Source organism: Felis catus, chromosome A2, assembly GCF_018350175.1.
Source record: "Felis catus isolate Fca126 chromosome A2, F.catus_Fca126_mat1.0, whole genome shotgun sequence".
NCBI lineage: Eukaryota > Metazoa > Chordata > Mammalia > Carnivora > Felidae > Felis > Felis catus.
Window position 1 is genome coordinate 5,458,099 of NC_058369.1, and position 26,381 is coordinate 5,484,479.

The following is a 26,381-nucleotide window of genomic DNA, read 5'->3' on the forward strand; positions in this document are numbered from 1 at the left end:
GAGTGCTCAAAAGTCTGTCCCCCAGGATTCCCTGCAAAAGCCGGGGCAAGCCCATCCCCCAATCAATCCTTGAGACCAGGACATTGGGGGATGTGGGAGTGGCTTAGGGCCCAGTCACATGCCCTATCCAGACCCCACCCAGAGGGGAGAGGGAGAGACCCCAAGGGACATCTGGGGCTGCAGCTTGGTAGGGAGGAGGAACTGAGGCAAAAGAACCAGTTTCACCGAATCATTAGAAGAGGTTTATAGCTAGTAAGTGGCAGAGCCTGGGAGCTCCTGACTCAAAGCAGCCCTGAAATTCCCAGTGCTGTCTGGTGGCCACCCAGTCCAGACTGGGGACTGTGGCTCGGTGGCTGCAGCCCGCGGGGCTGAAGGTGAGAGCTTTGCAGCATCAGGGCAAAGTGAGGAGGGCAAGGCGGCCACGTCTCTGATGGACAAAGAGGGAAATGGAAGGCAGCTCAGGGTGGGCTCCGGGGGGGGGGGTCCTCCGGTAGTGCAGGGGACTGAAGACCGAGACCCAAGCTGGCTTACTGGGACTGGTTCCTCGGCTGGGGGAGTGGGTAGCCAACCCAAGGGTGGCCTGTCCCTCTGGTCTGGCCAGGGGTGAGAATGGGGCAGAGGTGGAGCCAGCGGAGATCTCCAATCTCATAGGAGCTCCAGGAAGAGTCTGGTATTTATGGAGTACCTGCTGTATGCAGGAGCCCTGACCTCACATCCCAAATTCAGGACAAAAGAAACAAATGTTCGCTGTTGAATGAATCCCTCTCCCAGCCGCCTGTAAGGTTGCCATTAGCCACCCGGTGGGGATCAGGAAACCAAGACTCAGAGAGGGCCAAGGGCAAGGCAAGGCCAGGCCAGGCCAGGCCAGGGTCTGCCTAGTTCCCTGGGGTCAGGCCTGGAAAATGCCTTGGAACTGAGAGGTTGGGGGTCACTGCCCTGCCCCCCCCCCCCCGCAGCACTAACCCCTGGCCAGGCACCCAAAGGCCTCTGGGGCAACCGGCCACACCTCGGTGTGCATTTTCACTCCTGCCCTGACTGTGCAGGTCAGCCCCATTCATGTGCTAGCTCCACATCGATGGAGAACTCACCCAGGGGTGAAAGCAACTCACTGGGGCCCTGCTCCCATCAAACTTTCACCCTCCCCATCTCTGACCTCAGTTTTTTCTTCTGCGAAATGGAACCAGCCAGGCCCAGGGCAGGTCAAGCCCCCAGAGGGGAGCTCCAGGAGGGCAGGGGCGGGCTGACATTTATCCAGCCGCCCCGGGCACCGTGCCTGGCACACGGGTGGTGCCCAATAAATGCTTGTTTGAGCAGGACTAGCCCTCAATAAATAACAGCTGTTGTCGATGCTGGCGGTGCCGGCGACGGAGTGGGCTCTCCCCTCCCCCACCCCTCCACCCGGCTCCCCCCTCCCCTCGGCTCCCCACGCCTTCCCCCGTACCCCCCACGCGACGGTGCCTCCTCCTCCATCCCCCACCTCCTCCCGCCTCTTTCCATTCAATCTCCCCTCCCCCCACCCCTCCTCCTCTCTCTCCTTTTCCCCTTACCCCTACCCAATTCTTCCTCCCTCCCCTCCCCCACCCCGCCTCTCTCCCCTCCCCCACCTGCCACCTTACTCTCCCCGCCCCCACCGCAGCCCCTCTCCCCGCCCGCCGTTTCCCACCCCGGCCTCCCCCCCCTCCAGCCCCCAAGGCGGGGCCGGTCCGGGCGGGGCCGCCCGAGCTCCCGGGTCCCTGGCTCGGGTCCAGCCCGCGGCCCAGGCCGGGCGGCGGCGGCGGCGGGCGGGGTTCTGGCCTCGCGCGGTTTGGGGGTTTTTTATAACCCTGGCAGGCGGCTCAGGAAGTGCCTTCCCCGCGCCCCCTCCCCCGGCCACGCCGCCGCGCTCGCTCCCTCCCTTCCTGCGCAGGGCGGCGAGACGGCGGCGGAGACGGCGGACGGAGGCCCGGGCGGGCGGGCGGCCGCAGGTAAAGGCGCGGGCGGCGCGGCGGGGAGCGGGCTCCGCGGGCCCCGGCGGGCGCCCGGGGGGAGGGGGCCGGGGCGCGGCGGCGGGGGAGGGGGGGTGACCTTGCGCGTCCGCGTCGGGCGGGGACGGCTGCGGGCCCGGGCCGGTTGGACCGTCCAGCCTCGGGGCTTGTGTCGGCGTGCGGCGTCCCAAAGTGTGTGCGACCCCGAGGTCGTGCGGGCGACCGTCTGGGTGTGTGTGTGTGTGTGTGTGTGTGTGTGTGTGTGTGTGTGGGCATCCACGTATGTGTGAATGCGGTGAGTGTGCATGCGCGTGTCTGCATGAAAATGCCTCGGAGTGTCTGGGTGTGTTTGAGTCTGCGTGTGAGCCATCGTAAGGGGTGTTGTGCGTGTGCATAGGTGTGTGTGTAAGCCGTTGTGTGCACGTAGTTTCATGTCCGCTGTGGATGTAAACGTCCAGTGAGTGTGCGCGTGTCTCCGTGCCGTCTCCGGGTGTGTCTGAGTGTAACAAGTGTGTAAGTGCCCGGATGGGAGTGCACTTGGGGTGAATGTCGTTCTGTGGGACTCTGTGAGTTCGTCCCTTGTCTGGCGTGAGTGCGTGAACGAGTGTGTACGTGTAGGTGTGCGTAGGCCCGAGTGTGCGTTCGTCTCCGGGCTGTCTCGCGTGTGTGAATGAGCGTGTGCGTGAGTGTGCCCGTAGGTCCGGGGAGCGTGTGGCTGCGTGTCTTGTGTGTTCGCCTCCGGGTGCGGGTTCCGAGGGCGCCGCTGTGTGTGGGGACGGGAGTCCTTTGTGGGTCCGCGGTGTCCGGTTGTTGGTCCCCGGCTGCGCAGGTGTGGCCACCCTCGAGTGTGCGCGTCGCTCGCCAGTGTGTGTGTTTGTGTCTGGGTGTGGGAGCGGCACCTCCCACTTCCCTTGCGTCGGTCACCGAGGCCACAGCCGTCTGTCTCCGAGCGCCTCCAGCCCCTCGGGCTCAGGGCCTTTAATTAGTGGCTGGGTGAGGGGCACCCGCCGGGGCGCCGGCCCCCTCCTCCCGCAGGCCGCGGGCGGGCCTTTGTCTGCTCTCCCGGCAGGGTCTGCCTCCCGCCCAGCCAGATGTGCAGCGCCCGGAGGAGGCCTCTGCCCGGGCGGCCTCGGCCTTGGCCCCCACGGAGCGGCCGGGTCTGCCCGGCGCGGCTCCCGGAGCTCTGGGTGCGGAGCGGCGGGTCCATCCCGCATCGCTGGGATGGGATGGGATGGAGCCTCCGCTGTCTCCCGGCCGCTTCCGCGCGGCCTTTCCTCCTCCGGCGCTGGCACCGGCCCGCGCTGGCCGCCTCCCTCCTGCCTTCTGGAAGGAGGGGCTGGGAGGAATGGCCAGGCCTGGGCACGCGCCCGTGTGCGTGCGCGCGCACACGGGTACACACACGGCCACACACGGGGTCACATGGGCACACACACCACCGCACACCAAGCCACATACGTACGTACGGTCCACTTACACGGTTACACACACACACACACACACACAGTCATGCACACATCACAGTGTAGATCCCCCGCTGCTGCCCCCAGCCAGGCACGGGCCCTGGAACGCCCTAACCTCTGCGGCACCGGCGTCATTCTCTCCCCCAGACCCACTGACCTGTTCCTGACACCCCCAGTGCTCCGGGCAGGTCACACCTCCCTACACCACCCTGCGGGCTGGGCCACTGGCCCGGATGCTCTGCCCTGCCCTGCCCTGCCCTGCCCTGGCAGACGCCTGTGAGCCCTCCCCGTCAGACCCCGCCCCTCCACACCCCCCATCCTCACCCATGGGTCCTTCCACACCGTCCCCCATGCCCCAGCAGAGCCAGAAGCGTGAGGGAGGCTGTGAGGTCTTTGGGAGGAGGGGCCCAGCCCCAGAGGACAGCGGTGAGGACTTCAGAGATGGGCAGCAGGAGAGACTCAAAGGCACCGCAGCCAAGACCAGAGCCACAGAGCCGCTGCGGGAGAAGATTCCACAGCCGGCGTGGCGGTGCAGGAAAGGAGGAGAGGGACAGGATTGGGGGAAGGGGCTTCCAGCCTCACTTGCAATCAAAACGCTGCCACCTTGGCATGATGGGGGCGGGGCGGTGGGGGGGTTAAGACAGGAGGAGGCCAGGGCAACTCGACCCAGGAAGGGATTTAATCAGAGCTGGTTAGGGTCTCCAGGATGGACTAGGGGACAGAAAGCTAGAGGAGGTAGGGACAGGAGGGAGGAGGGAGCTTTGGTGGGGGACCAGGACCTGAAGGATGATCACATCCTCCCAGGGGAGGTTCACCAGGGTCAGGGAGAAGGGCAGAGTGTTCTCGGCCCCCCCTGAACTTCCCACCGAGCCCAGCGGCCCCCCCCCTCACTGCCCCCTCCCTGTCCAGGCACCGAAGAAGAGGCACTGAGGCCCAGAGAGGCTCACGCACAGGTGTCTGATACCACGCCATCGACCGAAGCCCCCAAAAGGTAAAAACAAACGAACGAACAAGGGGTAATCACCTGCCCAGCCGAAGGGAGCAGGAGGGTCCCAGAGTATCTTGGCGTGAACTCCCCATTGCTGGAGGGGTACAAGCAAAAGCGGGTAATGTCACCTTCTAAGTCTGCATCTTGTTGATAAACCTGGCTCCCTCCCTCGCGTGCTGAACTGCCCTGTTTGGGGACCGACTCTCAGACTTGGCCAGGCTGCAAAGAAAACAAGACAGTGTGTGATTAAGGGGGAAACTGCAGAGAGGAGGAGGAGGAGGGTGGAGGCGGGAGTGGGGAGGAGGGTTTGGCACAGGGTAGTGGCCCCTGGTGGTGTCTGTGTGCAGCAAGCTGGCCCGGGGCCGATGCCAGAGAAACTGAGACCTGCCGGGCAGGCCTAGAGCTTCCAGAAAGAAGAATCTGAAAGGCGAAGGAGCAGAACCAGGGGCCAGGCTGGAAATACAGGGTTAGAAGAGAGGTCACAGGAACAGAGGCCACCTGTAGCAGTACCCAGCCCTGCTGGTGGGGTGGAAAGTGCTACCCATGGCAGGGGATCTAATGGTAGGGCTGAGGTCGGACAGGATTAGTAGGGGGAGCCAAGCACTGGCGTCTGCTTTAATCTGGGCTGAAAATGCCCACTGACCTACACAGCCTTCAAGCGAGTCCCACGCCAGCCTCTCCTCACTGCCTTCCTGCACCCTCCCCTTCAGGCACTCTGCCCAGACACCCCAGCCGGGCTAGCCATTGTGGTCCTGGGTCCACACCCAGCTCCTCCCTGCCTCAGGGCCTTTGCCCCTGCTGTTCCTCCGTCTGGGGCGCCTTCTCCTGTCCCTTCACCGGATGAGTTTCTGCTCATCCTCCACACCCCTGCTTCTGAGCCTCCTCGTTCTTTCTCCTAGAGAACTTGTCACAATCTGAATTCTCCCCATTCGGTCACTCCCAGGAGACCGAGCCCCACGGTGGGCAAGGACAGCCTCCATATCATACGTAGTCCTTACCCAGGGAAGGAATCCTCAGGATTATTGTGAAAATGAAGTGAAATGGTGCAAAAACGTTCAGGCCAATAGCTGGCACCTCGTAGATGCTCACAAAGTCGAAATCCCTGTGAATCCTAATAGTACAGGGAGGAAGAGGAGGGTGGGGACAGGGGGACTTCTGAATGAGAAGATGCCTTGGGCATCCTTGGGGCTGGGAGTGAGGGGCCCTGGCACTGGCTACACTGGGCAGTGGGACCAGGCACCCGCCCCCCCGACCCAACTCCTCCCTCCCAGGAGCCCAGTGATGCTGCCCAGGCTGTGAACAGGGGAGGCGGTGCTGTGGGGGCTGCCGGCAGCCGGGGCTGGAGAGAGACATGTGGACACGTGGCCTCTATGGCTCCCGCCTGCCATATCCTCCGCTGGGTCCTCACCCTGGGGCTGGGCCTCACATTCGAAGTCCTACATGCCTTCCGGTCTCAAGGTAGGGGTGGTCCAGGGGCGACAGTGGGGAGGGAAAAAGGAGCTGAGGAAGGGTCAGTGGGGCTGGGATGGCAGTCAATGCGGGGAAGGCCCTGTAGCCAAGCAGCCAAGACACGGGTCATTCCCAAGGCTCACCCCAAGCCTCTGACCCTCGCCCACAGATGAGTTCCTGTCCAGTCTGGAGAGCTATGAGATCGCATTCCCCACTCGAGTGGACCATAATGGGGCACTGCTGGCCTTCTCGCCCCCGCCCCCCCGGAGGCAGCGTCGGGGCACAGGGCCAGCCGCAGAGTCCCGCCTCTTCTACAAGGTGGCTGCACCCAGCACCCACTTCCTGCTGAACCTGACCCGCAGCCCCCGCCTTCTAGCAGGGCACGTCTCCGTGGAGTACTGGACACGGGAGGGCCTGGCCTGGCAGAGGGCTGCCCGGCCCCACTGCCTCTACGCCGGCCACTTGCAGGGCCAGGCCGGCAGCTCCCGTGTGGCCATCAGCACCTGTGGGGGCCTGGTGAGCGGAGGGTTCTGGGAAGCAGGGAGAAATGCCCACAGGTTTGGGAGTTCAGAAAAACATTCCTATGTAGAGGTCAGAGAAGGGATCACGGTGGATATTTTGAAAGCATTTTGAGCTCATCAAAAGGATTAGTTATTTTTTTAGGATGCAGCCAAAGCCGAACTTAGAGGAGAATGTATAGCCTTGGGGGTCAAGCTGAAAATTAATAAACTGAACATCCACCTCAAGAAGCTGAAAAACAAGAAGCAACAGAACCCCAGTAAGATAGAAGGAATGAAATCATAAAGACAGAGATAGGGCCCCATGGGTCCTGGGAGCAAAATCTGATCCAAGCCCTCTGCCCACTCCCCAACCCCTAGCATGGCCTCATTGTGGCAGATGAAGAAGAATACTTGATCGAGCCCCTGCAAGTTGGGCCCAAAGGAACCCAGGGCCCAGAGGAGAGTGGCCCTCATGTGGTATACAAGCGCTCCTCTCTGCGTCACCCCCACCTGGACACAGCCTGTGGAGTGAGAGGTACACCTGTCTTTCTGGGGATGGGCAGAGGGGCTGCACATCTTTGCCTTAAGGCAGAGGTAGGCAGGAGTGTCTCTCCCTGCAGAAGGTCAGCAGGTAGCTACATGCGGGGAGAAACGGCAGACAGCCAGACCGCAGGACAGTAGGTCGGTGAAACAGCCCATCTATCACTGCCATAGTCTGATGGTCCAGCAGTGAGTGACACAGGCAGCTGGACAGCCAGACAGGTGCTCAGGTGTAAAACCCTCCACCGCCAGGATTCCTGTGCAATCAGACAGTTTAGCGGCCGGGTAGTTGCAGATACTTGAGCCATTGCACAGCAAAAACACCGTTCAGAAGGTCCGATGTACAGCCAGACTTTCAGGAGGGCAGTTCTAGATCAGAGGGTCAGGGAATGGGAAGCTAAGAAAACTGGACGAGACAGATATCAACCAGGGCAATTGTACAGCTAGAAAAACAGGTTGCCGTGGGGACAAAGGCAGAGCCCGGGGACATTAAACGAGGTACACCATCTGACAGTCTGGGAGCAGGACGCTGTGGCAGGCGTACAACCGCAGTCAGTTGTACAAACAGAAAAGCGGGTGGTTTCACAGCCGGGCGGCCCGTGAGACAGTTGCACTGGACCCGGTTGGGCAGTAAGACCATGGGGCAGTTGGGCTGTGCGATGCTGAGAACGTGGCACGGTTGGAAGGTCACAAAGTCCCGCAAGCACACAGTTCCGCTGCTGAGGCAGGCGGCTACACACACACACACACACACACACACACACGTTTGGGCAACAGAATTGTCAGGAAGTCATACAGTCGTGCTGGCTGTTATGGGACAGCTGTTCGACCAGCCAGTTGGTCAGTGGGGCAGCCCCTTCCTTGTAGAACCAGACGTCTGGGCAACAGACGCACTGTAGCCGAAGAATGAGGGGTCTGGCGGCCTGTTGGGCAGATGAGCCATCAGACAGGTGGCTGGACAGTAAGGGCAGGCAGCGGATTGACCAGAAGTTGTCCATCCAGACGAGAAACCGTGGAAGGGGCGGCCATGGTGGCTGCGCACCCTGAAGCCGCCACCTGCCAGGCCCCTGGGGAATGAAACAGAGCGTGGCCAGCCAGGCCTGAAGCGCTCGGTCAGCCGAGAGCGCTACGTGGAGACCCTGGTGGTGGCTGACAAGATGATGGTGGCCTACCACGGGCGCCGAGACGTGGAACAGTACGTGCTGGCCATCATGAACATTGTAAGTGCCTCCCCCTCCCTGGGCGTGGGGCCCCGAGACCTGGAGCCAGCCCCCGGGGGGGGGGGGGCAGGAAAAGGGGTCTCGCCATTCCACCCACTAGCCCCGACCTGAGGCCAGGGAACCGGAATGGAGGGGGGCAGAGTGGGAAAGGAGGCCCACGCACGTGTGGCAAGGAATGGGGGGGAAACAGCCGAGCTCTGCGGCCGGGAGCGTGGACTCGAAAGCCTGCGGGCCGGGGCCGAAATCTCAACTCCACTCCTTTTTAGCTTGGACAAGTTACTTCACTTCTGTGCCTTGGTTTACCCATCTGTAAAATGGGGCTGGTGATAGTACCTACTTCACGAGGCTAAGGTGCTCGCAGTGAATCGATAAACGTATTTAGAACAGCGCTTGGCACGCGGTAGGTGCTGTATAAGCGTCTCCTATACAATAAGGACACAGGGCGCCTGGGTGGCTCAGTCGGTTAAGCATCTGACCGGCTCACGTCACGGTCTCACAGTTTGTGAGTCTGAGTCCCACATGGGTGAGCTCAAGCCGCGCTTTGGGTAAAACACGAGCCCCGCTTCTCTCTCTCCCCCTCTTCTGTCTCTCTCTCTCTCTCTCTGCCCCTCACCCACTTGCACCCTCTCTCTCAAAAGTAAAATAAAATAAGAACACGGCTTGCCCATACCTGTCGAGGTTAGCAGCACACACACACGGGCCCGCACCTGTACGCGTGCCGAACTCTCCTACAAGCACCTGCCTGTAACTCCGTACAGGTCACCTCACTGACCCACACTCAGATATACCCGCTGCCCATACCAGATCTCGGTCGGGCCCCCGGATCTCCCTGAGCCTCCGTTTCCGCCTTTGTAAAATACTGTTATAAAGGCATCTACCACAGAGGGTAAGAGGCGGGGGCGGGGGGCGGGGGTGGGGAGAGAAGCCAGACGGAGCATTTGGCACGCGGTAAGAGCCTGACACGTGGCACTGTTGTTTCCCTGAAGCAAAAAGGGAGGAGAGAAGGTTCAGCAGACAGAGGGCCCAGCGTGTTGACCCGACACCGTGTGTGATGCTGCCACGTTTTGCCCTCGCCCTGCCGCCCCCCCCCCCTTGGGCTGTCAAAGTTACCTAAAACCTGCCAGGGTTTCTGGAGGTTTCCACGTGGGACAGGCATGCCCCAGGCCCCAAGATCACTGCGCCGTGTGGCCCACTCACCCCCGGGCACTCCCCCTCCCCGGCCACTGTCTCCAACGCTTCCTGCCCCCTGCTTGTGGTGATGCTCAGATTGGTACCTTTAGACGGCGCTGGAATGAGGCCAGATGTGCAGGGCTGCTGCGGGGTGGGCAGGGATGAGCTGAATGGGGGTGGGTCAGGAAGAAATGTACTGATAAGCAACCGTGCTGTGTAGGCGGGCTTACCCAGACCCGAATCCCACCTGGGGCACCTGCCAGCTCTCTGCGTGTCAGTCTGCCCCTCTGTAAAACAGGAAGGAGCGCAGTACCTACCCGTGCGACGGGAGGCTTAGCCTGACGCCCGGCACACAGTGACAAAAGACAGCTACCGTCACTGTCTTGCCTTTTGTCTTCTGCTCTGAGCCCCTCTTAAGACTCGGTCTCTCTTGTTTCTTGGAGGTCAGGTTGCCAAACTTTTCCAGGACTCGAGTCTGGGAAACATCGTTAATATCCTGGTGACACGCCTCATCCTGCTCACGGAGGACCAGGTGCGCGGGCCCCGCGCCCCCCCACCCCCACCCCTGCACACCAGCGCTGCCTGCCCCCACCCCCAGCGCAGCTGGCGCCCATGCACCTCACTCTGTCTGCCTGCAGCCCACCCTGGAGATCACCCACCACGCCGGGAAGTCCCTGGACAGCTTCTGTAAGTGGCAGAAATCCATCGTGAACCGCAGCGGCCATGGCAACGCCATTCCGGAGAACGGTGTGGCCAACCATGACACAGCGGTGCTCATCACGCGGTGAGGGGGGCGGGGAGGGCTCCAGGACGTGGGCCGGGGGAGCAAGCGGTCCCGGGGACCGTCCAGGTCCAAGCAGGGGGCACGCCTGCCGGGAGACGGGAGAGGCTGGGAAGCTTCGGCCACTCCAGTGGGGCGCCAGGGGCGGGGAGGGGCTGCTGGGAGCCTGAGAGCAGGGGTGGGGGAGGCGCAGGGCCAGTGGGCCAGGTGGGCACAGGTGCACCCATTCACTCGCCGTCTCATTCCTGCGGTCAGCCAGTCACTCGCGCACCCCCGGCATCCCCAAGGTTGGCTGGGGGCAGAGCACGAGGCTCGGGGCGAGAGGCAGGCAGAAGTGAGCCGCCCCAGATGGTCATGGTGGCACCAGCAGGGCTCAGGGAGGCAGCCCAGCCCCTCACCGCCCCGCTCTCCCTCCACAGCCACGACATCTGCATCTACAAGAACAAACCGTGCGGTACGCTAGGTACTTACGCCCCCTGGGCTGGCAGGTGCCCGTGAAGGCAGGGGCCCGGCTGACCCCGGCCCCGGTGGGGGGAGGGGGGAGAGGGCAGCCGGCAGGGTGGCCGGCCCCGTCACCGCAGCCTGAGCCCAGCCCCGCCCCGCGTGCCCGTTGCGCAGGCCTGGCACCCGTGGGCGGGATGTGCGAGCGGGAGAGGAGCTGCAGTATCAACGAGGACATTGGCCTGGCCACGGCCTTCACCATCGCCCACGAGATCGGACACACGTGAGGCCGGGGGACACGGCAGGGGGAGCACGGGGACTGTGGGGCGGGCTCCCGGGGAGCCCGCAGAGCCGACCCTGCTCTCCCCAGGTTTGGCATGAACCACGACGGCGTGGGGAACAGCTGCGGGGCCCGTGGCCAGGACCCAGCAAAGCTCATGGCCGCCCACATCACCATGAAGACCAACCCTTTCGTGTGGTCGTCCTGCAGCCGTGACTACATCACCAGCTTTCTGGAGTGAGGACGTGCCCGCCCGCCTGTCCATACTCAGGCTCGCGGGGGCGGGGGAAGGGTCTGGAAACCAGAGTGCCTCCGAGGGGTGGGGGGGCCGTTCCCTGCAGGGCTGCTCCCCGGGTCCCGCGCCCCCAGCTGGGTGGGTTCCCTGAGCTCTTCGGCTGCAGCCCCCTAACGTGACAGCTGCTTTGCTTTCCTCTCACCGCAGCTCAGGCCTGGGGCTGTGCCTGAACAACCGGCCCCCCAGACAGGACTTCGTGTACCCGACCGTAGCACCCGGCCAGGCCTACGACGCGGATGAACAGTGCCGCTTCCAACATGGAGTCAAATCGCGTCAGTGTAAATACGGGGTAGAGAGAGCCTTCCTGCTTTCCTTCCTGGGAGGGGAGGGGCCGCAGGGGGCGGGAGAGCCGGGGAGGGGGTGAGCCCCCTTGGGGGCTGGGGGAGAAGAGGTGCACGGGTGTGCGAAGGTCACATGCTCTCCAGCAATGACTGGGGTGGAGAATGGGATCTCCTGGTCCTCCAGACCCCCTGATTTGGGGGGTGCGGGGCCAGGGAGAGCCTGGGCATTACCTTCTGTCCAGCATATCAGGCCACCTGTGGCTTTAGCAGAACTAACGCCCCAAGCCCCCTCACTGGGCCATTTTTAACCAGATATCCAAACTGGGTGGAAATAGTTCCCTGGGGATGGACCATCTTCCCCACTTGGCAAAGAACCAGACAGAGCCTTCCAAGGACACCACCCTGTCTGCACTCCCCACATCCCCCCCCCCCCCAGCAACTGGTTCACACGATCGCCTGGCCCCGACCCTTGGCTGGACGAGCCTGAGCCTCCTGACCAACCCCCTCACTCTTCGTGAGGTTTAGATCGACTTCCAGAGCCCCGTCCTGTCATGGACGAGCAAGCTGGGGGTCCCGCTCCCAGCTGCCCCCAACAAACTGGAGGCCTGCTGGCTTCCTCAAGACTCCAGAGGTGAGAGTTGGCATGGCCAAGCTAAGGCCATGTTCACTCAACACAAGAACAGGCAGCTGGTAAAGTGACTCTTGCCCACCCCCACCCCCAACTTGGCTGTTAAGGACAGCACCCTTAATGAATTTCTAAAGAATCTGGAAGCTACCCTAGGGCATCTGCCTATCCCAGGTGTCCTGACAATGATGACAATGCCTGCCGCTTACTGAGCACTCGCTATGTGCTAAGCGTGTGATACGTATCATCTCATTGAAACTCTTGACGATCCCACGTGACAGATGAAGGGACTGGGGAGTAGGGAGGGTGCCTTGCCCAAAGTCACCGTTCGAGAACACGTCAGAGCCAGGATTCGAATCCAGGTCTCTCTGTGACTCCAAATGTCACAAGGAGGTAGGGGAGGGGAGGAGGTGCCAGAATACGGAGCGTGGATGGGTGCTGGCTGTATGTTGAATTGATTCTTCCTTTTATTTTTCCAAGGATCATCTTCCCGGCGCCCCTGGCAAAGGGGGAAAGTATTGACTACATGTAACTTGGCTAACGTGTAAAGGGCTGGGCCTCGAGCCTAGTCTAGAGATAGCTGTGGTCCTTGTTACACAACATCAGGGAATTTATGCAATCCCTTTCATATCTACCCTGCCACATGCCTCTCCCTTTTAGGTAGGCGAGGCCTCTGTGGTAGATGAGGAAACTGAGGCCCAAAGAGGGGCATGTGCTGCAAGTCGGGGGCGGAGCCGCTGTCTCCCAGAGCGCCCCCCCCACCCCTACCCCCGCTCATGCATGTGCACCACAGCGCCTCCTTGTGGACAGGAGGAAAAGCAGGGCTGGAACAGCCTGCTCTCTTTAAGAGGTGTCCCGAGGGGCCCTGGGGCATGTGATCTTTTTTTACAAATGGCCAGGAGGACGCAAGCCAAGTGAAGCCAGAAATCCAGGCTGAGGTTTTAGCTGAGATGTGTGCCCTGAAGGGGCAGAAGGCAGGGACTCTGGAGGACGTTTGAGGGAGCAGATTTGAGAAAACCCTTCTGAACTTCTCATATGTGTGCAGGTGTCTCTCAGAGGCTGACCCAGACAAGGGACCCTGCTGTAGCCAGTGATTGGTCCAATCCCAAACCTTCAAAACTTGAAAGCATTCGGTTCAGAGAGGAAATGACACATAATTAGTAAAAAGGAGACCAAAGGATCTCCACTTCTTGGGTGTTGGGAGGGAAGACCCTGGGAGGTGGGGCAGGACATAGGCTAGAGGGTCAGAGATTTGGCCACACTTGAACCCGTTGGGGTTTGTCCAAGGATATTAACCTAAAGGGTCAGAGTGACTTCCTGGGACTGGCCCAGCCCCAGCAGGACTCAGACAAGAAGGTGGGCAGATTTTTCAGTGAGGGAGGTAAAGGAACGTCCCACCCAGATCCAGCCTGGCCTTTCCCCCTGCCCGCGCCCCCCCCCCCCCAGCCTCCCACAGATTAAAAGCTTTGGGAGCTTCCCCAGTGTGGGTGGGGGCAACGAGGAGGACCACCAGCTGGAAAAACTCAGAAACGAGGCCTTTGACCTGAGCCGTCTCCCAGGCCTGAGTTTTCAGAATTGCTGTTTTCCCAGGGGCTGCTTCATCAGCAGGTCCCAAGTTTCCTTCTGGAAACTCAGGAGGCACCAGGGTGAATGGATCACAGACCCGTCCATCAAAGGTCTGGGTTAGAACCCAGGCTGCCCCTCAGGGGCTGTGTGATCCCTAGCAAGTGACTTTACCTGTCTGAGCCTTGGTTTTCTCAGTGAAACAGGGGTGATAATGCGTAAGGGAGTTGATGGCACACACGGACGTTGGATAAGTGCGGCCCACGAGGCAGAGAGGCGGTCTCAGGCCATGCCCCACAGGAGGATTCAAGAAGGCTCCTTGAGACCCCGCAAAGGAGCGCCGGGGCCCCACTGCTAGGCGGCAGAGAGCGGGTCGCCGCCTGGCGGGCGGGCTGCCAGAGGGAGGAGGGCGGGGGGCGAGCCTGAGCGGGCGCCTTGGCCCGCAGGAGGTCTGCAGCGAGCTGTGGTGTCTGAGCAAGAGCAACCGATGCATCACCAACAGCATTCCAGCCGCCGAGGGCACGCTGTGCCAGACGCACACCATCGACAAGGGGGTGAGCGCGGCCGAGGCCGCCCGCCGGCCCCGCCCCCTGCCCCGAGCCACGCCCGCCGCGCCGCCGTTCCAGTTTTCCTTCGCTCTGGCCCCGCCCACTGCCCGCAGGCCCCGCCCCGTCTCCCGCCGCTTGGGTCCCAAGCTAGTTTCACCTCCAGACGGTGGCCGTCTGCGGAGGCGACGCCCCTCCCCCTTCCGTCCCCTCCCAGGGGTGCTGAGACCCCCGGCTGGGGGGAGGGGCGGGGCAGGAAGGAGCGCCGGGATCCCGGGAGCCGGACTCACCCCCTCCGCCTCCCCCTCCTCTCCTCAGTGGTGCTACAAGAGAGTGTGCGTCCCCTTCGGGTCGCGGCCGGAGGGCGTGGACGGGGCTTGGGGCCCGTGGACCCCGTGGGGCGACTGCAGCCGGACGTGCGGCGGCGGCGTGTCCTCCTCCAGCCGTCATTGCGACAGCCCCAGGTCAGACCTTAGGACCTTTCGGAAAGGGAGACTGGGGCGGGCCCGCCGTCTGTCTCCCCCCGCCCGGTATCTCCTCTGTCCCCCTCCCCCTTCCAGGCCAACGATCGGGGGCAAGTACTGCCTGGGTGAGAGACGGCGGCACCGCTCCTGCAACACCGACGTGAGTTTCCCCAGGACCCCAGGCCGGGTATCCGCGGCCCCTCTTACTCTTGGAAAAGGGGCACAAATCAGCTTCGGACGAGCCTCAGCCGGGCACCTGCCGTCTCTTCGGGACCCTGCGGCGGCTAGCCGCGCCCTGTCCTGCCCTCCCTACACCTGCCCCTGGGCCCCGGCGCCCACCCGGCCCAGCACCCCCTGCAAGCGTCTAGCTCCTTCCATTTCTCAGCAGATGAGTCTCCCACCTTGAAGTTGCTTGACCCCCACAACCTCCACCAGCTATGGCGAGCCTCGCCCCCTCCCTTCAAAGCCCAAATTCCCCAAGCCAACCCACCCCTGTCACCAAACCCAGTGGCCACACTGGGGTCCTCTGCTTGCACACCCTTCTAACCAGGTACCTCGGCCCCGGTCCAAAACTCCTGCCTTGCCCGCATCACCCGTGCCCTGTACCCCCAGCCTCTCGGCCTACACCTTCTGTCTCCTTTTCTCCACTGCTGCCCCTTTGTTAAATGCTGGGGGGTCCCCATGCCTGGTTGGGCCTCCTGGCTGTAAATGAGTCTTCTATGTACACACCCAGTAAGCACAGGACTCACTGCAGGGGCGGTGGGGGGAGAGGAGGGCTCAGAGGTCAGGGAAAGCTTTGGAGTGAGGGGTGGGTGGCCTTCCCGGTTCCACCTGGAGGGGCTCGTGTCTCCAGAGAGTCCACGCGGGCACATGCACACACACGCACACCTCATAAAGAGTGCCCCTTGCTCCTTTCTAGGCCTGCTGTCTCAGGAAAGGCCTCATGGTCTGAAACCAGAAACCCAGCCATCATCCCCAGCTGGCCCCACACTCTAATGAGTCACCTGCTCCATCTTAGACGTCCCCATCCCTCCAGCTCCAGGCCTAGCCCAGGCCACTGACCAGTCTCACCTGGCCCTCCACAGCCTCCTCCCTGGCCTCTCTGCCTTCAGCCTCACCCCTCCAACCCATCCCTGCTCTGAGCATCAGGCCTCTGGCCTTGAGCCTGTGCCCTAACTGCATCCCTCCCACAGCTGGCCTCCCTCCCTCTCTCCTCTCTTGCCCCCAGGACTGTCCCCCAGGCTCTCAGGACTTCAGGGAAATGCAGTGCTCTGAATTTGACAGTGTCCCCTTCCGTGGAAAATTCTACACATGGAAGACATACCGAGGAGGTGAGTGAGGACCTCAGGAGGCCGTGGGGCAGTGGAGGACAGCAGCAGGTGGATACAGCATTGGGGTGGGGGGGGGGGGCTGCCCAGAGCACCCCCTTCACCCAAGGGGCCCCAGAGCCCAGGATGTGGCTCAGTAGTTCCTCAGCTGGACGCAGGGAACCCCGACTCGCTGCCCAACCTGCCCGTCCTTGTCGGGTCTGGCGTCTGCCCTATGCCTCGCCGCCCCCAGGGAGCAAGCGGGGAGTCCCCTGTGGAGCTCCCCCAGGGAGCGAGGGGGTCAGGCCCTCGGGGTCTGACGGGGCTGTGCCCCCCCAGGGGGCGTGAAGGCCTGCTCACTCACGTGCCTGGCCGAAGGCTTCAACTTCTACACCGAGAGGGCGGCAGCCGTGGTGGACGGGACGCCCTGCCGCCCAGACACGGTGGACATTTGCGTCAGCGGCGAGTGCAAGGTGGAGGGGACTCCCAGAGGTGGAGAGAGGGCAAGGGAACGGAGGGGTGGAGGCAGGGGAGGCGGGGCTCGCTGACACTCCCACCCCCGCCCCACCCCCCTCCCCAGCACGTGGGCTGCGACCGGGTCCTGGGCTCCGACCTGAGGGAGGACAAGTGCAGGGTCTGTGGTGGTGACGGCAGTGCCTGCGAAACCATTGAGGGGGTCTTCAGCCCAGCTTCGCCTGCAGCCGGTGAGAGATCTCCGCTCCCTCTCCTTCTCCCCACTTGGCGACGCAGGGGGGCCAGGGGGGCAGCACCGGCCCCATCACAGCAGCCAGGGGCCCCGTGGAGACCCCAAAAAGTCCCGGGGGCAGAGCAATGCCTCAGATCAGAGTCGGGGACCAGCTTGGGCTCTGGTGCCTAAGCCTTGGCAGTTAACGTGAGGAGAAGGTCAGCGACCTAACCCTTTCCCCTCCCCCCACCCTGGGGGCCTGGCACCGGGTCTGGGGCAGTGGGGGGTTGACCCCTCTCCATGGTCTGAGCCAGGGGGCTGAAGGACACCGTGCTAGAGGAAAAGGCTAACTAGGGGAGGGACATCTGCAGGCTGTGGTGAAGTTGACTATGCTTCCCAACCTTGGGCAGAAGAGGAGAGACCCCAGGGAGGAGGTGGGGGGATGGGAGCAGGGGCTTCTGGAAGCAAACACACAGTGAGGCCCAAGTGTAGGGTCCAGGGGACAGGGAGGGGCCCGGGGCGTAGGTGGTGGGGCCCACTGTGAACCTAACTCCAGCTGTTAAAATCGCCGTGTCGCCGTGTGTGTCGGGACCTCCAAAGTGCCCCCTTCCCTGTGCCTACAGCCAGCCCTGCTGCATGCTTGAGGGGGAGGGGGTGGACCAGGCCACTGTGGTGGTCAGAGAGGCAGGAAAGTCTGGGTTCAAACCCCAGCCCAGCCAGTTCCTAGCGGTCAAACCTGGATGCGTTGCCTAGCTTCTCCGAGCCTCTCAGTCTCGTCATCTGTAAAATGGGTGTGACAACACATCCGCTTCACAGGCCCGGAGCCGGGGATGCCGTGGAAGGTCCCTGTGAGCACTTAGCGCAGCAGTGGTTAGCTGTTGTCATCAGGGGCCAGGCACGGGGGAGGTAGGCAGGTGTGGGGGAAGGGCCAAGTGGGCGACCTCTCAGCTCCACCGTGCAGGGTATGAGGAAGTCGTCTGGATCCCCAAAGGCTCCGTCCACATCTTCATCCAGGACCTGAACCTTTCCCTCAGTCACCTGGGTGAGCTGGAGGTGGAGGGACGCGGACTGGGGGGTCAGGAGGGGGTCAGCGTGGCTGGGGGTCTGACCCCTGTGCTGTCCCCCTAGCCCTGAAGGGGGACCAGGAGTCCCTGCTGCTGGAGGGGCTGCCCGGGACCCCCCAGCCGCACCGCCTGCCCCTGGCTGGGACCACCTTTCAGCTGCGACAGGGGCCAGATCAGACACAGAGCCTGGAAGCCCTGGGACCTATAAATGCGTCTCTCATCGTCATGGTAACGACAGTGGGAGCCAGGTGCAGGAAGACCTTAGCCTCCCTGTGGGGACTAGAGCTTGGCTTCCACGTGATGGCCCCCTCCCCCGCCTCAGGTGCTGGCCCGGACAGAGCTGGCGGCTCTCCGCTACCGTTTCAACGCGCCCATCGCCCGGGATGCACTGCCCCCCTACTCCTGGCACTATGCACCCTGGACCAAGTGCTCCGCCCAGTGTGCCGGCGGTGAGGTCGGGGTGGGCTCAGGGGCGGGCCCGGGTCACCTGGGCTGACCTTCTGGTCGTGGCAGGGCTGAGCGGGTCTCTCGCCCACCCCCAGGCAGCCAGGTGCAGGCCGTGGAGTGCCGCAATCAGCTGGACAGCTCGGCCGTGGCCCCCCACCACTGCAGCGCCCACAGCAAACTGCCCAAGAGGCAGCGCGCCTGCAACACAGAGCCCTGCCCACCCGAGTGAGTGCCCGCCAGGGCGCAGGGCGACAAGAGCGGGGCGCGCAGTGCTCCTCGCAGCAGAGGAGCGTGTGCTCCCAGGACTGGAGGGGGGTGGGGGTGGCAGTGCTCCCCAGGGTGGGGTCGGACCCCTGATGCCCCTTAGCCGGGTCCAGGTGATCACGTCCGTCGGGGTGATGCACGTCCCCAGGCGCAGCGCGGGTCCAGGGCGACGATCCCCCCAGAGCGGGATAATATTGCAACCAGCAGGAACCCCCGCCCCCGTGCCAGTTAAGATGCCGGCTATGGCATCTTAGCCATAGGCTAAGATAGGGATAGGCCGGCACCCCGGGATAGGCCGGCACCCCGCCCTCGGGGAGCCCCGCCCCGCGCACTCTCTCAGACCCGCCCCCTCCCCACAGCTGGGTGGTGGGGAACTGGTCGCGCTGCAGCCGCAGCTGTGATGCGGGCGTGCGCAGCCGCTCCGTCGTGTGCCAGCGCCGCGTGTCGGCCGCCGAGGAGAAGGCGCTGGACGACAGCGCGTGCCCGCAGCCGCGCCCGCCAGTGCTGGAGGCCTGCCAGGGCCCCGCTTGCCCGCCGGAGTGGGCGGCCCTGGACTGGTCAGAGGTCAGCCGCCCCTTCCCGCTAGCTGCGCAGCGGGGGGTAGGGACCGGGGGGCCCACATCGGGGTGCCCACCGAGGCACCGCTGCGCGGTCACGAGCCCCTCCTGCTGGGCCCAGAGCGCCCCCTCCACATTGGCCCGAGGTTAGCCGGACCCCTCCTCGCCTCCCTCCGGACGACCATCCTCCCCACCCCGGTGCGTGCGGGGACTGGAGCGCCCGTGAGCACGAAACCCCCTCTCCAACTGCAGTGCACCCCCAGCTGCGGGCCAGGCCTCCGCCACCGCGTCGTCCTTTGCAAGAGCTCAGACCACCGCGCCACGCTGCCCCCCGGGCACTGCCCGCCCGCGGCCAAGCCGCCGGCCACCATGCGCTGCAACTTGCGCCGCTGCCCCCCAGCTCGCTGGGTGGCGGGCGAGTGGGGCGAGGTAGGTCTGCGCCCTGGGGGGCGGGGGCGGGGGCCGCCCGGGGGCCCGGCCTGCCCAGGCTCAGCGGCGACTCCCCGCAGTGCTCCGCACAGTGCGGCCTCGGGCAGCAACAGAGGGCGGTGCGCTGCTCCAGCCACACGGGGCAGCCGTCACGCGAGTGCGCCGAGGCCCTGCGGCCCCCCGCCACGCAGCAGTGCGAAGCCAAGTGCGACAGCGCGCCCCCCGGGGACGGCCCCGAAGGTATGTGGGGCGGGAGGCCGAGGGGAGGCGGAAGGGCCCGGTGCGGAGGAAGCCACAGTAGAGCGTAGGGGTTCTGACCTTTGGCCCGGAGCTTCTGCAACCACCGAAGTGCCTTTCTCTGCCCCCCCCCCCCCCAGGCCGTCCTGCACCACCCCTCCCTGCAAACAAGTACGAACTGCCACTGCGTGCCTAGCTTTTTAGGCACCTGATCTTTCTGGGCCCCCAGACTCGGGCCATTCCCCCAGCCCACCTCCATGGCCTTCACCCTGTTCATCTCCACTTGTCCCATTAGCTGCTTAATTTTTTTTTAAGTCAGAATTTCTCAACCTCGGGCACGATTGATGTTTGGGGCCAGATAATTCGAGGGGGGCGCCCTGTGCATTGCAGGATATTCAGCAACGTTCCTGACTTGTATCTGCGGGATGCCAATAGCGCTCCTGCACCCGCCGCCGCCGCCCCCCCTCCCCCACTCCCTGTAGTGACAACCAGAAATGTCTCCAGATTCGGCCAAATGTCCTCTGGGGGGCAAAATGGCATTCCCTTGAGAACCACTGCTTTAAATACGTCCATTTTTTTTTCTACCTAAGTATTTTCCATACAGAGCATACAGAGCACTTCCTCCGGGCACTAGAACCAAACTGGATTGAGCTTCCTTCTCTGTGCCTTGGTTTTCTAATCTGTCAAGGGGGGTCAATACTAGATTCACTTGGTGGGGGGGGGGGGGCGAGGGGGACTGCGTGAGGGAGATGGAATAAAACAAGCCACGCGAAGCCCTTTGTTAAGCACCAGGCCCTACCGTACATCACTGCCCAAGTGGGAGCCCGCATCATTGTCCCGATCAGACGGCGGATTGCCGTGAACACAAAATACACAAACACCCAGAAAAGAAGTGACTCCTCTGGAGTTCAAAATCCTCAGTCTGTCACAAAGGGAAACGTGGAAGGATGGCAGCCCCGGTTGGACCAAAAGGATAACTGAAAGGGAATACTCCCAGACCCGGCGCACTCTTTCAAAATCCTCCAAAAGCCTAATCACATATTTAGAAGCCCCGCCTTGAGTTTCATAGTTATAAGCTCCCTCCGAGAGGGGTCGAAACTGAGGCACAGGGAAGCCAGGAAGCCCTGTGCGGGCTGCGGACGCGCCCCTCAGGGAAGGGGCGCTGAGATCTGATCCCTCCCTTCCCCCCTTCCCCCCTCCCCACCCCGACCCCGTTCTCCCGCCCCCTCCAGAGTGCAAGGATGTGAACAAGGTCGCCTACTGCCCCCTGGTGCTCAAATTTCAGTTCTGCAGCAGAGCCTACTTCCGCCAGATGTGCTGCAAAACCTGCCAGGGCCGCTAGGGGGCGCGCGGGCCCCGGAGCCACAGCTGGGCGCCGGCTGGAGGGGACCATGCCTGCAGCTGGCCAGCCTGAAGGAGCCCGAGGGGGCGGGAGCTGGGTGAGACGAAGCCGGAAGTTATTTATTGGGAACCCCTGCAGGGCCCCTGGCTGGGGGGTGGGGAGGGGCTGGCCACCCCCAGGGCCCCTCCTCATCCCCTCTCCCAGTTCATAGCGAGACCCCCTCCAGGGTGGGTTTGAGGAGGGAACAACTGTTCGCCCTAGCGCCCTTTTCACCCACCCCTGGGGAGCCCCCAATACTGCCCCCCCTTTGACCGGAATATGTACTGTGAAGAGTGGGGGTGGGGAGGGGGTCTGCCGGTGTCCTGCCCCCAGCACTGCCCTATCCCTCCGCTCTGAGCTGGGGGGAGGGGGGGGGGTCTATGTCTGCCATGGGGGAGGGGGATTAGCAGCGCCTCCCTGACACCCTCCCCCTGACCAGACCAGCTACAGGGGTGAGGCAGAGCTGGCAAGATCCACCCCAACCTCTGTCCTGCCTGCCCCAGGGGGACCCCGACATCCAGGCGCCCCCATCATGGTGCTACAGGCCCTGCCCTGGGGCCCACACACCCCTCGCCAGGAAGCCCTCCATCAATCAATAAAGTTCTGTCTTGTGTAGACTTCCGAGCGTCAATATGTCTGTTCACATTCCGTCCCCGCCACCGAATGGATGCGGCCGCGGCCCCTCGCAGGTGGCCCCCATCAGCCCAAAGGGGCCTTTTACCAGCACAGACCAGAGCCCAGTGATTTTACAGCTTCTCAAGGAGGCGCTCAGAGCTACCCGGTCAGGCACCTGCCATCCCGGCCACCACGTCCCCAGGCCCGGGTCTCGCTCCCGCCCAGCCGCACGCGGCCTGCCAGGCCTCCCCGAAGTTCCTCAATCTCCCGCCGGCTTCCCATCTCCGGGCCTTTGCTAGACCTGCTTCCTCCGCCAGGTGGTCCCTCCCCTTCCCTTTTCAGCCGGTTAACTCCGACTCACCCTTCGGCGTCGGCCCAAGCGTCACCCCCTTGCAGAACCCCCCCTCTGAAGCCTCCGGCAAGGAGAAGGTCCACCTGCCTGCTTGTCCGCAGGTGCCTGGAGGCACCGCTGAGATTACCCAGCGCCCCCCGCCTGTGCGGGCGATTTCGGGAGAAACTCGCTCCTCCCCAGGTGTGGCCACTAGGGGCCGCTGCGGCTTGCCGGCCTCGAAGCACGATGCTGTGTTACCGCCAGGAGCGCAGGCTCCCAGGGTCGCCTGCCTCGGCCTCGACCTCCTCCTCCTCCTGGCCGGGAGGCGCCGACCTCTCCGAACTGCCATGTCCTAAATGTCAAGGGGAGACCGGGAGGTGAGCCAACACCTGATGGGACCCTGTGTGTGCCAGGCCCTGGGGTGAGAGCCAGCGCCCCCCATTTTATAAGAAAGTGGGGCGCCCCCGAAGTAGCAGGTTGTTAAATCTGGCACCACCCGATGGGTTGTTAAATCCAGAGCTGACATCCAAAGTCTGGGACCCTAAGAGCTGCCCGTGGCTCCTGGTACTCCTGCACTCCTCGTGACACGGACACACGTGGCCCCCCAAGGCCTTTCTGGAGGAAGGAGCGGCAGGGGCGGCCCTGGAAGCGGGAGTTTGCTCGGAGATGCCCGAACGGACACACCTCTGAAGTGGTTCTAAAGAGGCCGGGGCCTCCCAAAAGGTCCCTGATGCCCCCCCTGGAAGAACAGTCAGTCCCGCAGCCAGCTGACCTGCGTGCTGTCAGCCGCAGCCCCTGTCCCCGCAGTTGGAGAAGGGGCCTTCTGGGGCCCGCCAGCCGCGGCCACCCTTGACCTCTCCCTCCAGGCTGAGCCCCAAGCAGCCCTGCCTCTGCTGCTGGAGCTTTCTCCCCGCCCTGGGGCCCAGCGTCCCTCCTCCCCTGTAGCAGAGGCCCCTCCCGCCAAAGGAAGTGGGAGGGGGGGCTGTTGTAAGAGGAACTAGGCTAGGAGTCCGGTACAGGAGCAGGAGCAGGGCCATGCCCGAGCCGCCCCCCAGAACGCCCTGAGCCTGGACCCCCGCCACGACCCATTCGGGCGCTCCCCAGGGGTGGCACACCTTCACCATGGTAAGTCCTTCAAGGCCGGGCCCTCGAGTGCAGGGGTGGGGAGCAACCACCCAGGTGGAGGTGCCCCAGGGCCACCATCAGAAGGTGGGGCCAGGGGGAGGGGCACAGAGGACCCTTTGGGGGGTCCCTCTCTGCAGCTCAGATGCCCCAGCATCCTTCACCAGGGTCCAAGTTCACATTGGGTGGGGCCAGGATGCCAGAATGGTGATAGGGGACCAAGGAGGGAGCAGTAACAAAGGACAGAGGATGACCCTGAGGGACCACACAGTATCTGCAGGGGACAAGGACATACCCCTTTGTCAGGGCTTAGAGAGCCAGTGTCCAGCTCATCTTGGTCCCTCGTCTTCCTGTGTGGCCTTGGGCAAGCCACTTCCCCTCTCTGGGCCTCAGTTCCCACACATGTCATATTTGGAAGTCAGTGGTGATAGGGAAGGTGTTCCGGGAAACTCTCCGCACTTCAGAGGGTCCGCGGGCTCGGCCACTCTGAGTCCACAGCTGCGGCCAGAAGCCGTGTCCAGTGGGCAATGGGGGGCAGTGATGGTGTCGTGGCAGTGTGCCTGCATGTCTGGCTGTAGCGATCACAGAAACAGGAGGCGGTGAGGCCCGGCAGGGCCACACCACTCCCGGAAGCCTTCCAAGCAAGTATGGCAGGGGACACCCTGCCGCCAGCCGCGTCACCACCTGGTGAGGCTGAGGTCTGGCGATGACTGCGGTGACAGGGTTCAGGAGACCGTCACTACCGTGGGTCTAGACCCAGCAGCCTCCTAACACACACATAAAGAGAGAGCCCAGGCTGGCTCTAAGATGTGCCCCCACCGCTCCACGCATCTGCAAACCACTTCGACTTTCAATTTTTGTCACTCTGTCAACGACAGCATGTGGCTGGGACAGTCACCCAGCCAGCCGCAGCGGGCACCTGACCAAGGTGGAGGCAGGGTGGTGGGCCAGACAGCAGGGACTGCGTCCGTCTGGGAGAGAGCCCCTCCTCGTTTCAGAAAGCCCGTGACGAACCGGGGGTCACTGGCCGAGGACCCCTCTGGGTGGCTCACCCACCAAAGTGGCAGCTTAGAGCCCCGGGCTTGGGATGGGAGTTCCTCGAAGAAGGAGCCAAGCCAGGAAGGCTCGGGCGCTCCGATGGGGAGACGGAGATCAAAAGAACACGGAAATGATTTGCTACTTGAAAGAAACCCACCCCCTCACAAGGAAGCTGTACAAAATGCTTAGTCAATGGTTTGCTCTCCTGGCGGGTTGCGGGAAGGGAGAAGCTCAACCCAAGAGGACCACGGAGGGGAAAAGAGAGGGCAGACCCCATCCACGAGGCCAAAACTTCCATCCAGGGGTGCCGACTGCTTCCTGGGGGGGGGGCGATGAGTGCTAGGAAGAGTGTGGAAGGAGTCAACGGAGCAGTGTTCTTCAAGTGCTTCCCCAAGCCACGCGCTGTGCCCTCGATGCAGTCCCCGTGGGCGATGCCCATTCATTGCTGTCGTTAGTGATGGCAGCCGGGGGAGGCGACTCTCGGTTGCTGTTGAATGATGATGGGTGGTGGGTGCCCGGGGGGGGGGGGGGGATGATGGTGGTCATCGCCGCCCACGGTCGTCGCAAGTTGGCGGTAACTGTGAGTCCCGTGGGCGCGTGTCGGCAGGGGCGATGGTTGCCGCCTGCCAGCCGGTGTTGATCTGTGGTTGGTGGCTGGTCGTCTTCAGGGCTGATCCGTGGAATGACGGTAGTCGGTGGCCGCTCTCGCCCCGAGTGGGGCGGTGATGGCAGCACTTTTGGCTGTCGGCCGTCCGTTGCTGATTTTTGACGACCGCCCTGGCGATGGTGGTGTGGGAACGGCGGCCCTAGTGGAGGTTGGTCGTGTGTGGCCGTGGACGGCCAGTGCTGTGAGCGTGGCAGCGGCGGTGGCCGTGGCGGTGGCGACGGTAGGGAACTTGGCGGCGGGACCCGTTCCCTGTTCTGTGTGACGTTGACGGTGGGTGCCATGATTGAGGTTATCGGCAGTTTTTGTTTGACTGTGAGGGCAAAGGGGGTGAAGGCAGGAGCAGGTTATTCTCGGGGATGGTGATTCGGTGAGGGTGACGGTGGTTGTTTCTAAAGTGCAGACATAAAGCTGTACGTTATGTGGCTGCCGAGTCCACAGGCAGCAGCCGCGGGGATGGACAGAAGTGGCCAGGGGCCCAAGAGAGAGTTCGGGTGGAAGACTGCAGAAGGACAAGAGTCCCCACCTGTCCCCAGAGGAGAAGGGCCTCCAGCTAGGCCAAATGGACACCGAGAGCCCTCCCCCCCAGGGAAGGGGGACCTCAAGAGCCTTTGGAGGCGAGCATGCTGTTTGCACGGTGCAGGGATGCAGGGTGTGACCCCAGAACCCCACCGAGTTTGGGGGAGGACAGGACCAAGGCTCCAGGGACACACCAGGGGCTGTGGCTGGGGGGCTGTGCTGCATGGCAATGTCATACCTCCTCCCTGCTGGCGACCACAGCTCACAGGACCCCAACGAGGAAGGAAATGGCTGTTTCGTTGTTCTCTCCTGTCTGAGGCTCTTCTCATCACCACCCAGGAGCGGGGAGGCCAGAGCAGTTAGGGCAAGTTGCAAAAGCTCCCTCATCCAGCCCTTCCTCCTGGCCTTGTGCCCTGAGCCCGGGGGACTGACCAGCTCGAGCCTGACCCTGCCCCTGGCAGTGGTGAGAAAGGCTAGTGGGTCTGCTTCACACCCTTGGCCTCGCTGAATCCGTGCAGCTAGCCGCCCCGTGAGGTCAGTGTTCCCATTGTCCAGATGAGACAACGGAGGCAGGGAGATTAGGTGGATTGCCGCACGACCCAAAAGCGGCAGGGGATTTCAACCCCGTGACTCCTAAGGTCACGCTTTTAACAGCCCCCTTGACCTGCGATCTCTTGCTCCCCCCTACCCGATGAGGGGCTGCGAGGGTCTGGGGGTGCCTTCCCCCCCCCATGCCCCAGGCTGCCCATCCCTCCAGCCTCATTTGGGCCTAGAACGTCCATCCCAGAGAAGCTGGAAGCTGTGCTCCCCAAGCCGTCCACCTTAGACTGGGGGGAGAGTCTCTCTGAAGAACCTCCCACCTCCCCCCCAGCCCGGACTCTCTTTCACAAGAGCCCCATCGGGTTGAGTCATACTTAGCTTGTGGTCAACTGTGACCGCAACCTCTTCATCGCACCCCCACCCCCAAAGAAGGGACTTAGAAACACACTTGGTCCACGGAGACTTGGGAGCCACAGAGAGACGGGCATCCGTGACACAGGGCAAGCGACAGTCTCATCCCAGTGGTATTTCACCCATTCATTCACTCACTCAGCAAGCATCTATGGGCCAGCTCCCGTATCCTGTGTCAATCACTGATCACTTCCTTTACATGCT

The 26,381-nt window shown here is 63.1% G+C and overlaps 2 protein-coding genes and 1 long non-coding RNA gene across 20 annotated transcripts in view; 2 read left to right on the forward strand and 1 right to left on the reverse strand.

Moving 5' to 3' along the window:
• Positions 1–26,381, reverse strand: part of LOC102902512 — a 63,990-nt gene that overhangs the window by 6,407 nt on the left and 31,202 nt on the right. For 7 of the 9 annotated variants that reach the window (XR_006589747.1, XR_006589739.1, XR_006589749.1 and 4 more), the window contains one exon: positions 21,914–25,020. This is a non-coding gene — a long non-coding RNA (uncharacterized LOC102902512). Of the gene's footprint in view, positions 1–21,913; positions 25,100–25,464; positions 25,548–26,381 lie in introns of all 9 variants that reach the window. The other 2 variants (XR_006589741.1, XR_006589744.1) reach the window with 2 other exon arrangements.
• On the forward strand, positions 1,895–21,554 carry ADAMTS10 (ADAM metallopeptidase with thrombospondin type 1 motif 10). Of its 10 annotated transcripts, none has more exons than XM_045044866.1 (26): positions 1,895–1,964; positions 4,334–4,415; positions 5,684–5,870; positions 6,031–6,377; positions 6,740–6,896; positions 7,904–8,121; positions 9,740–9,823; positions 9,930–10,075; positions 10,492–10,535; positions 10,691–10,796; positions 10,884–11,030; positions 11,236–11,377; positions 14,004–14,111; positions 14,421–14,566; positions 14,663–14,726; positions 15,795–15,897; positions 16,213–16,346; positions 16,454–16,577; positions 17,520–17,600; positions 17,687–17,850; positions 17,945–18,071; positions 18,165–18,294; positions 18,693–18,897; positions 19,143–19,319; positions 19,400–19,559; positions 20,842–21,554. In XM_045044866.1, exons 3-26 carry the CDS (start codon positions 5,783–5,785, stop codon positions 20,997–20,999), a joined length of 3,360 nt encoding a protein of 1,119 aa, XP_044900801.1. In that variant the 5' UTR covers positions 1,895–1,964; positions 4,334–4,415; positions 5,684–5,782; the 3' UTR covers positions 21,000–21,554. The 10 variants fall into 10 exon arrangements, with proteins under 10 accessions (XP_044900801.1, XP_044900806.1, XP_023100186.2 ...); XM_045044871.1 differs by having other exon boundaries at positions 17,945–18,076; positions 20,842–21,040; XM_023244418.2 differs by having other exon boundaries at positions 20,789–21,040.
• MYO1F (myosin IF) overlaps positions 22,875–26,381 on the forward strand; it is a 33,075-nt gene continuing 29,568 nt past the window's right edge. The window contains exon 1 of the mRNA XM_045044913.1: positions 22,875–23,008. Coding sequence (XP_044900848.1) covers positions 23,006–23,008 — 3 coding nt within the window. The 5' untranslated portion in view covers positions 22,875–23,005. The remainder of the gene's footprint in view (positions 23,009–26,381) is intronic.